At 34.7% G+C, this 11,747-nt stretch overlaps 1 protein-coding gene across 1 annotated transcript; it reads left to right on the forward strand.

Annotated features, from left to right (window-relative positions):
* The first annotated feature begins 9,518 nt into the window (after positions 1-9,518).
* LOC119665839 (cell wall transcription factor ACE2-like) lies at positions 9,519-10,517 on the forward strand. The gene is made up of 2 exons (XM_038075089.1): positions 9,519-9,923; positions 10,044-10,517. The coding sequence occupies exons 1-2, from the start codon at positions 9,519-9,521 to the stop codon at positions 10,515-10,517; spliced, it is 879 nt and encodes a 292-aa protein (XP_037931017.1).
* Positions 10,518-11,747: the final 1,230 nt, after the last annotated feature.

Consider the following 11,747-nt stretch of genomic DNA (forward strand, 5'->3'; position numbering starts at 1 on the left):
TAGATATTTTTATAAAATTTTGGCACACGTACTAAATACATCTGATCCTACCACGATAACACTAAATTACTCTCTTTTGGTGTTGCGGTTTAATAATTTGTTACCACTTGCTAATCATATGTTTACCTCTTAATAATATGAAAAACTTGTGCGCACCTTATTTGGATAATAACATCAAATCACCAAGTTTTAGTGCGGCTAAGTTCAAAAATCAGTCCATCGGGAATGTTCACTGAAAATATGTTCCATAATTTATATCGTTCGTATTATATCATATTGAACACTATACAACAAAAATCATATGTCAGACAAAAGCGTTCAACATATTTTAAAAGTGCTGCCAATATCTTTCAACCGGAATTAATGTTATTTTTTTTCTACTCTAAAAGAAAAAATGACGGCTATTGCAACAAATAAAATGTGATAAATATATATATAAATTAATATATAAACATTTAAATCAATCAAGTTAATTTAGTTTAGTTTGCTTAATCATGTAATATATGTATATTCAATAATAATCGGGAATCGATTCCCTCAGCGCTGAATGGTAATGCCTAGCGCTGATTATTCAAAGGAAACTCCTAATTACTTTAACACGTGCATGTCATTGCGGGCAAGCGCTGAATCGTTCGATTACCTTTTCAAATTTGTAATGCAACATTTCAGCGCTGACATATTCGCTTACTTTTTCGAATTTGTAATGCAACATATCAGCGCTGACATGTTAGCTTACCTTTTCGAATTTGTAATGCAACATATCAGCGCTGACATGTTCGCTTACCTTTTAAATTTTTCCTATGCTATTGATTTTTAAATAAAATACTATAAATTTTTTTGGATAAATTATATTTTATATTTATGTTTTATACAATTAAAATATTAATATTTACATAAAAAAATATAACATAAGTAAATATATATATGAATATTTTTCTGGAAATTGTTACTAAAACCTTGAAGAGATTTCCAGACTCGACTCGATCACTTGTTTCGGCTTACCATCTGTACTTAAAGCATCTGTAAATACAAAAGTATGTTATTGTATACGCTAAAGTTAATTATGTACAATATACCATACCAAAAAGTGCTGCTGTCACATTCTCTAACGCTCTTAAGGACTTCTTGCCTTGGGTACCATTCTCCAAAATTCCAGGAAATTTTTCGCGTAATTGGTTGTTTTTTAATAACGCGTCTCATTGATGCAGTCTATAAATAACGTAATAGATGAAAAGAAATGTATGAATTAGTAAAATTGTTACATGTGAATATATTAATAAGTTGAAATTGAAAGTAAGAAACATATATAATTTAACTTACAACTACTTCAACGGCAGTGATTTCTTCATTAAATTGAATTAAATCCTCTTCAGTTTGAATTGTAAAATTTTCCAATTGAAACAGCTGACTACATGACTACAGCTGATTACCCCTTGCTTTAGAATGACTGCATTCGCAGCACATTGGTCAATTAATCGTTCTTGACGCAGTAGCATCTACATAATACAAAACAAAAATTTCAATTATCATTTTAAATATATTCATTTAATTTTGCATATACTTACAGTGAGTTTATGTTAAATTACAAATTATATTTTATTTATATTTTTGATTTTATTTTGATTTTAAAAATTAAAAATTGTTCACTGCACACACTTCACTAAAATCAAAAGCAGACTAAATGTATACAATGTAGGCAAAACAAGAAATTCTTAATACTCCTTTGCTTTTCTTCTTCATTCTTTTATAATTTCAACCCCGAAATTGTCTATGTCGAACACAAATGTCGAAAACAAAGAAAAATAAAAACGAAGAGCTATTACCTCCTCGCTTATTTTTTCAGCGCTGGCATGATGGTGCCGCTGGGTATTGCTATTTTGGGTGCTTGTGTGATTTATATGTTGACAATTTTCTGTTTTGCGAACTTATGCTTCCATAGTTTTGCTGTGTATTTAATCATTTGTATATTCAAATATAAAACATAAATAGATATTTAACAACATGGTGTTTATTAACATACTTCATGATATCATGGCTAGTAACATACATGTCATAGTACTGTCTTTACTACAATGCACATAATACCATTTGCACTAACAACAACTATGGTTGGGCTACTGCCGGTGTTTACTCACCTCATAATAGGGAAACCTCATATATTTGTATGAGACCAGTATACAATTTCATCAAAAATCAAATTTATAATAATTTGAAAAAAGTCAATCATATATTTTAGAAAAAATGTGTACAAAAAGCAAAGACTATTTCTTTGAATTTGTGTGTCCATTCAATACTAAACAACCCTTCTTCGTGTTTAACTACTATTGGACGCCCTTTCCTCTCTATTTCCTCTTAACCTAAAAGAAATCAAATTTTGTAAATATAGAAACAAAAAATTGCACTTCACTGATTGCCCTTTCGTCTCGTTCGCAAAACAGAAAATTGTCAACATATAAATCACAAAAGCACCCAAACTAGCACCCAAAACTAGCTGGCTACCATGAAATCAAAGGGACTAATTTTTTTGTTCTGTATTCGCAATCTGTGTATTATTTGTCTGTGCTTTTGGTAACAAAACATATGTAGAAACAAATTTTTTTATAAAAAAAAAACAGTTACATTTTCTTCAAGCTAAGTGTGTAAAACATTATTTCTGAAGCAATTTTGAAATAATATCATTGGGCCTATTTACACTATCATGAAAGTAACATAAACATGAACTTGAAAACCAGTTACCAATAGATGAGAGAAGAAAGTGAGTGTGATGTGAGTTCATGAATTTCAAGCAATGAAATTTGTTGCGTTTCTTCAGCTTGACACGCATGTTATCGCACGCTCTCACTTTGTAGGGTTAAGTATAAAACACAAAATTAATTGTAAGAGAAAACAGTAGAGAACAAAATTGATTTTAAATTATGATCTTAGCAAGCTTTGAGTAAAAAGCTTTATTTGTAAACTCAGATCATATAAATATAAAAGCAGGAGCATTGCTCACTTAGATTATATCCTTGTACTTTAATCTCATTAATTAATGATTTTTAATTAATGACTTTTAATCTCATTAATTGGCGCCCGAGCAGGGACCGTGATAAAAAGTGTTATTCGGAAAGTGATCGAAGTGCGGTTTGAATAAAATATTTGGTGAACTGTAAAGTAAGCTACGAAATTGGTGAAAACTAAAACTAACCAAAAAATTTTGAGTCACAAATAAGCCAAATTTAATAATAAAAAATCGCACAGTCACGAACACTAATTTGAAGACATTAAAATAATTTAACGAGAAAGTGACTTAATATAATCAGCTGATTCAAATAAATTATTCATTTGCTGCCAACTGGAGCCGAAGAAAAGGATTCCTGGACAGCATAGAACCCAATCACCAGCAATCAAGTATCCTCATCATCAGGAGAAACGTAAGTTAGGTTTGAAAATATTTTTTTTGGTATGAAAAAAAAGCCAAATCAACTATTATTTTTGAATTGCCATCGTGAAGAAAAAAACGAACATAAAATTGTATTAAAACATTTTTGTTGAGAATATTAAACATTATATTATTGAATTATATTAAAAAAAATTAATTAAAAAATTTTTTGAAAATATTTCTCTTAGTCTATACACCCGCGGTAGTAGAAAATACTTCGCCGCTTTAACCATTCTTCGAAATAAGATAACCGATGACGCTAACGACGTATTGACCAACCACGGCACGGTTTTGAATTTTGATGCAATAATCAGTAGATTAGACTTCGCTTACGCAGATAAGCGACCAATACATATAATGGAACAAGAAGTAAGTGTCCTAAGACAAGGCTCAATGACAATTTTGGACTACTATTACGAACAAACAAACAAAAAACTAACAATGCGGATCAACAAAATTATAATGACATACGGTAATAGTAACCCTTTAACTGCAGAATTAAATAAAAAGCATCGTGAGTTAGCTACACGAATATTTATAACAGAATTAAATCCTCCCCTGTCTAACGTCTTATTTTCTCTGACTCCAGAAGACCTTCCAAACGATTTCGCAAAAGCCCAGGAGTAAGAATCAAACCAACTACGTACTAACTTCGCACTTATGTTTAATAGAAATTCGAACCTAACTCAAGTTAATAGACATCAAAATAATCTGCGTTATCCGCAACGCCCTCAAATCCCGACTAATAACAATAAAGGTTATTTTCCGAAAATAGAAGCAATGGAAATAGATCCATTCATGTTCAAGGAGAACTTATTATAGGAGGAGAAGGAGAATATTTATAAAATTATAAATGTCTTTTTTTTATTACTTATTGAATTTATTGTTAAAATAAATGGGGTTTATTGAAGGTCATATTTTTCGTAATTTTTCGCTGGTTTCTGAGGCCTGAAATAGGTGTAAAACAGGGAGCGCGCAGGCCAATTTGTTTTTGTTCTAAAGTTTAACTATTTGGCTATTAGTAATTAAATATAATTAAACTTGAAATTTTTCTTACACATAATGAATAACAATATCCTAAGCTTTAAAAAAATTTAAAAATTATCATTTTTGAATAAATAGTAAAAACATATAAGGGTTTAAAGTTGGTTCAATTTTTGTGTAATCGTAATTTCGCTAAAATTGCATGAAACTGAAAATAACTTAGGAACTAATGGGAGAATCATGCCCATTTTTTGCATGAAGTTGTGTTACTATGTACGTCATGTATATATATAGTCCAATAAGTGTAAAAAGTTCTTATAACGATAATAAACGATTTAAAATGAAAATTTTGTATGGAGGGTGGGTGTGGTAGTTGGCGGAAAACCATAAAAAAATTTAGAATATAGATAATAAAATAAGTTTACCGAACACCAAAATTCAGCTTTCACCCTATCATAGTTTTTAAGTAATCTTGGGATCACGGTAAATGCCCCATGTTTGGACAAAAATTTCGGAGTTCCAGTAAGCCGATTGGGCTCAAATTAGATTTAAGAAAGACCATCTCAAAAACTATATTTAAAGAAAATTTCATATCAATATCTCCACTGGTTCCGAAAATATCGAATTCTGACCGCCTAATTTTGTGTTCTGTCACACTGTACGACGGTACAGCATTTGAAACACATAGTAGAAGGCAGGAACTTTACTGTGTTGACTGATCATAAGCCCATCATTTTTGCACCTTAGCAAAATCCTGAAAAAGTATCTCCCAGACAACTTCGACATCTGGATTACATACGTTAGTTTACTACTGATATCAGACATTATCCTGGAAAAGACAATAGCGTTGCTGATTTCCTATCACGTATTGACGAAATACAGGGGGAAAGTTGATTGACTTTGATAGGTTATCAAAAAGCCAACAAATTACCTAGAGCTACAACAACTCATCACAAGGTAGGAATTCGGTGCATCTACCTAGTTCGTAGAATCTCATTGTGTACGATTTTTCAACAAAGCATGCACGACCTTGGATCACAGATGAATTTTGTAGGCAAGTTTTTTACACCATACTTAATATAGGTCATCCAGGTAGCAAGGCCACGGCAAAACCGATCACAGCACGATTTATCTGGACAAACATTAGAAGGGATGTGGCGAATATGGTAAAAACAAGTCCACAATGTCAGCGAGCTAAAATAGGTAGACACAACAAAACAGTACTCGGAACCTTCAAGGCACCTGACCGGCGATTTGCAGCAGTACACGTTGATATAGTGGGGCCATTACCACCATCAGATGGATACAGCTACTGCCTGACATGCATAGATCGATTTATATGGTGGCCTGTTGTTATTCCCACTATAGAGATTCGTACAGACACAGTAGCTGCGGCATTCATCACGGAATGTATTTCACACGTTCCTTCAGACATCCCTACAGATCAGGGCAGGCAGTTTGAATCAAAGCTGTTCGCTGAGCTTGTGCAGTTGATTGGCGCTAAACATCTACGTACAAGTTCGCGACATCCACAATCGAACGGAATTCTGGAACGATTCCACAGAACACTAAAAGCTGCACTGAAGTGTAAGTCAAATGAAAGGTGGACAGATGAATTATAACTGATATTGCTAGCTTTATGGAGTGTGTTTAAAGACGATATCCAAGCTAGCCCAGTAGAAATGGTATAAGGTACGTCTCTTAAGCTTCTAAGAGAATTTTTTGAGAAGACGTCTCACATCGGTTGTAACTCCGAATTTGCAACGTTTCTTACGGAGACCATGAATCAATTACGTACAGATCCAGGTTCAAATCATGCAAAAGCGAAAACGTTTGTACAACGAGACCTGAAGACGTGTTCACATGTGTTCCTAAGGGATGATGACACATGACCTCCATTGAAATCTCCTTATGATGGACCATTCAAGGTGATACATCGTGATCGTAAGCTCACTACTATTTTAATGAAAGGCCGACCTGTTCAAGTGAGCATTGACAGAGTAAAGGCAGCTTATTTGTTGAATGAAGAAATTGAACCAAGTACGCACTTGTCACGATCTACTTCATTTCAGTCAAGTCCGGATGCACAACCTGTACGAAGACCTTAACAGGAGCTCAACTCTGGTCGCAGCACATCTAGTGGCAGAGTTATTCGATTACCTATCAGATTTATGACATAGAATCAAGTGCGTATAACGTGGCATCGTTTCTACTCAACCACTGGTGGGGGAGTGATGTGGCGTTCATGTGGCATTATTCAAAAAGAGAAGTTTACTTTGAAAAATAAAAATTGACAATTAAATTTTCAGGCATATACATTTTGATTTAGAAAATTTTAGTTTTTTTAATAGAGCAAAAAATAATTGTTAGTAATAAAACACCACAAATAAATATTTAAAAACTCATATTGTAACGACATAAATTTTTACGATAAATTTTTGTGTTACATATGATCTAGAAGAAGAAAAAAATAAAATCTGTTCGTAAAATAACTGCCACCGCTACACATAATATATTCAATAACTCACGTGAAAATAACTGAAGTAGACTTAGCTGGAAAAACATAAAATTGAATTAAAATGTTATTCAACATATCATGGATATTACCTGCGATCCTCGAAGCCAACGTGCCGCGGGCATCGATATATGTGTAGAATCTAAAATATACGAAAAAAATTTAATTTGTTTGTTACAAAAATTTATGAATGAAAACAAAACTTGTAAACACAACAACACTGAACAATTATTACAGATAACACGTTTAATTATTGAACAAATATCTATTTGAAATATATATAAATAAAATAATACACAAAACAATTTAACACTCATGTTTGTACAATTTTATTTTTATACACGTAAACAAAACAAATTTCGGCAGCAACTAAGCACATCAACGCTAGTTTTTTCTATTTACTAATTTATTTCTTTTCTTTTCACATTTAGATAATATTAAATTCACAAAATATATAGGTATATTTAATACCTTGTTTTGAATTATTAATACACTTTAATTTTTTAATAATAAAATATAAATTAAGGAGAAATAACACACGAAATAAATAAACACGGCGCGTAGTAAAAGTACTAAAAGTCACGGCGAAGTAGAAGAAAAGGAAAACAGTAGAACACAAAGTTCAACTTCACGGCGAAGTCAAGTACAGCAATGAATACCGGTACGCTACACCAAAAAGCTCCGGTATGCTCGATATAAAAGGAGGCACATTTCATATAATCGGGGACTTGGTTTTCGACAAGTAAAAGAACAAGTACTCTGGCTCATTGAGCCTTCTGGTAAATTTTACCAAATACTTGAAATTTTACTTTTCCAAAACGAGTACACTGGCCTATTGGTCATCTGGCACATTGTGCCAAAAACCTGGCTCTTTGAGTCAAACGTAGTTTGAAATTTTCTCGTCTTATGTGTACTATATTTTTTTAACCTGGCTCATTGGGTCAAATAGTTTTATTTCACAGCACGGAGTAAACGTTTTTTTTACAACAGAGGAGGGGCTCAGGAAGTCACACTGTGGGTGCCAAAAATCTTTTTTTTTTGTTACAAGTAATTTATTGAGAAAGGAAATTCTGGCGTCAACATATATTTTCTTTTGATTATTATTAAAAAGCAAAAGGAATATTTTTTTTCAAGGAATAATCACTTATTATAGGCTAAATAATTTATTTGAAATTTGGTTAATTAAACTTTGTTAGATCATAAGTTTTTATGGAATAAATAAAGATTTATATAATTTATATATATATAAAACAACGTTTTTTTTTCTTCTAAAACAACGTCTCAGCGAAACTATAAATAAATTGTCTCGACTCTGGACGACGGCTGAGGATACCCCAGCAAAACTAAAAATTTTGAACGTCACCCAAAAGTGTCGTTACAATTGGCGCCCGAGCAGGGACAGAGTTTTAGAAGAAAAAAAAGAACGCACTAGGAACATAAAGAACAGTGTACAAGCGTTTCAAGAAAAAAAAATCATTAGACTAAACACAAAATCGCTTAAATCACTAAACTAATAACATGGTCAAGACGGCATGGATTTCTATAGCACGCAAAGAGGATCTGATTTTAATTCTAGAAGAAATCAAGGTCAGTACAACAGGAACCGTTGAGGAGCTACGAAAGCGGGTACGTGATCATCTAACAACGGAGGAAAACCCGTCAAAATTACTAGACATAATTGGAGAAATGGAAACTAAATACGATCGTAGTCTCTCACCCAAACTTCCAGGTTTCGAAGCAGAAACACCGAAAATACACATCTCAGAGCCCACCACGATGAATGACAAGTTTGAGGACTTCGCGAGAATCGCGAATCAAGTGCGTAAATGGGCTGTGCATTTCAATGGTGAAACGAACCCATTACCATTCCTGGAGAGACTGGAAGGCCTCGCCGACAACCATAACATTTCCAAAGACATCCTGCCCAGGATGATGCTAGAAATACTCGAAGGGAGAGCCTTAATGTGGTTCCGAAATAACAATCGAAAGTGGACACACTGGTCAAGCTTTGTCCAGGACGTTCGAGAATTTTTCTTGCCCTCTAATTATTTAGAGCAACTAGAAGATACGATTCGGAGCAGATACCAAAAGAAGAATGAGTCATTTCAAGACTATGTCTTAGCACTACAGGAGTTGATGCGGTATGCCGAGTTTACAGAGGGGCAACAACTAAGCCGAATCTATCGAAACAGTAGGGCGGAATATCAACTCAACATCAAACCACGTGAATTTAGCTCCTTGGGAGAGTTGATCTAATTAGCAAGAGAATTCGAGCGACTTATTCAACTAAGCAAAACAGAGCGACAGCACACTCAAGAATGGTCACCGCCAGTTTCTGTTCACAGAGTACAAACCGAAAGGGTGAACGTACGAAGTGCGTGCCGTAGATGTGGGGAAGCGAACCATTTTGCGCAAGGTTGCACAAAACCTAAAGTACTTTTTTGTTGGACTTGTGGCATTCTGGGCCGTCGAACAAACGAATGCCGTAGGAAAAACCCAATTTATGGAAACCGTCAGAACCCATCGGAAAACTCTTTGGGGGACGACAACCACCCGATCATCTTACCCGTCAAATTAGAATCCAGTCACCCAAAACTGATGCAAGAAAGAATAGTCCATAATCAAAGCATTGAATCGAATAATCATATCCAGCAGAGAAGTAACCAGCAACCGATTCCACCAATCGCAAAACGAGCAACAGCAGTTAGTAATCCAATAACAAGTACACTACCCACGCTCAGCATACAACATCGAAGTGACTCAGAACCACACTCAGTACCACTACAGGGAAAACCACAAAAGCAGGCATTACATAAATGCATCGTAACTCCTCCACAGATTTCAACGCATCATCAAGAAAGTCCTAAAGTATGTTATCAACAAGCCTATGCACAACAGTCGCCAGCCAACCACGATCAAAATACACAACCACGAGAACAAAAACATCAAATCCAAGAGCATGATTCATCATCACTTCCAGCACTACCACAACGTTTACCGATAGTACAAGAGTCATCACATGTCAATCATCCATTGTTACCAATTTCTACAAGTTCAGAATCGTCATCGCAAACGCCACAGTGTCATTCGCAAAGTAATTTCAAATCATCGTTACAACCAAAGGAACTTGAGCCGCAGCCGCCATCCCTTGTTAATCAGCAACAAGCACAACGAGAAGCACCACCAAGAGATAATCACCAGTCCGGTCCACCATCATCTTCGTCATCAACTACATCGCCACAGAGGAATTCTACTACAGTACCGCCAGTATCGAACAATCGTCCAGTACAACCTACGAAGTCATTAGATCCATTAGATATCAATGTTTCAGATAGTAAACTTAATACGGAACTACCAAGCCAAGAAACTCAAGCAAAGGATAAAGTCAAGCGTGACAGTCAACAAGAACCATGGTCACCACAAGAGGAATTGAATGTCATTCAACCAAGCATAAAAGGAAACAAACCAGAGATTCTCATACGACGTCTAGGCACATTTAAACGAAAGGATGACCATCCTCATGTCAAAAACCAAGATGATTACTACAAAATTTTCAAGAATCCAAAGATTAGAAAGAGAAATCGAGCCTCATTCTGAGAGGAATATTAGTAGCACAAGTAATAGCATGTATCATAGGGAAAATAAGGGATAAACGACCCAAAATTTCGGGGTGTAGGGTATATAAAGTTATATATAATAGGATAAACCAATTATGAATCGAACATCGAACCCGCATTAAACTAAACAAAAGCTCACGATCCGTTAAAAATTGTGGTATAAAGCCAAGCAAATAGGAAAGGAACATCCAATCGCATAATATCGGAATACCAAACAACATGGATAATAAATTTCAACAATCGGTTAAACGTTTTCGGGAAAACCTAGAAAATTTAAAAAGAAGTGCTCCGCGCTGTCAATATGTACCCAGTGTACACGCGCCTCCACGCAAACGGTTAAACAGTACAATACATGTGGTCAACAAATCGAAAAAGCAACGTGTCACGGAATGTCCCAAACCACAACCGCGCCTCATGCCAGCAGACCGAGTCCAATTACCTAAAGCTACCGGTTGGCAGAAGCAGGTCAATCACACAGAAGAATCCAGTACTACGAAGCCAGCAAGTGCATCACCAACTATCGAACATATGATGAACAACGACGTGGATCAAGACATATTACAGTGCACCTGGACAGACACCATTAGTGAGCAGAGTACATCACCACCACCGCCAGTAATTGACGAACTATATGCAGAGTTGATGAGCAATGTCCCCAGAGAGTCGACTAAAAAGGAAGTCATCAACAACTGGCCTAGAGAGATAGAAATGGCTATTCGTGAAGCCTGTAAAAAACGAAGAGTAGGAAGACGTCTCAACTTCATACGGTGCGTGGAAAATAAGAAGTATCAAGTGCAAATTAGCCGAAGAGGGGTAATCAACGTATCATTAAAATAAAGTTTTAGTTTTCTTTTCACTTTCTGAAGAAAGAGGGAAATGTAACGACATAAATTTTTACGATAAATTTGTGTGTTACATATGATCTAGAAGAAGAAAAAAATAAAATCTGTTCGTAAAATAACTGCCACCGCTACACATAATATATTCAATAACTCACGTGAAAATAACTGAAGTAGACTTAGCTGGAAAAACATAAAATTGAATTAAAATGTTATTCAACATATCATGGACATTACCTGCGATCCTCGAAGCCAACGTGCCGCGGGCATCGATATATGTGCAGAATCTAAAATATACGAAAAAAATTTAATTTGTTTGTTACAAAAATTTATGAATGAAAACAAAACTTGTAAACACAACAACACTGAAC

Source organism: Teleopsis dalmanni, chromosome 1 (genome assembly GCF_002237135.1).
Source record: "Teleopsis dalmanni isolate 2A chromosome 1, ASM223713v2, whole genome shotgun sequence".
In the NCBI taxonomy this organism is placed as follows: domain Eukaryota; kingdom Metazoa; phylum Arthropoda; class Insecta; order Diptera; family Diopsidae; genus Teleopsis; species Teleopsis dalmanni.

What these genes read in the sequence shown, in the direction of transcription:
- LOC119665839 (XM_038075089.1), top strand. Translation starts at nt 9,519, where the DNA reads ATGCAAGAAAGAATAGTCCATAATCAAAGCATTGAATCGAATAATCAT. An exon ending in TACCACAACGTTTACCGATA is followed by an intron (nt 9,924 to 10,043) that starts GTACAAGAGTCA and finishes TTACAACCAAAG; the next exon opens with GAACTTGAGCCGCAGCCGCC.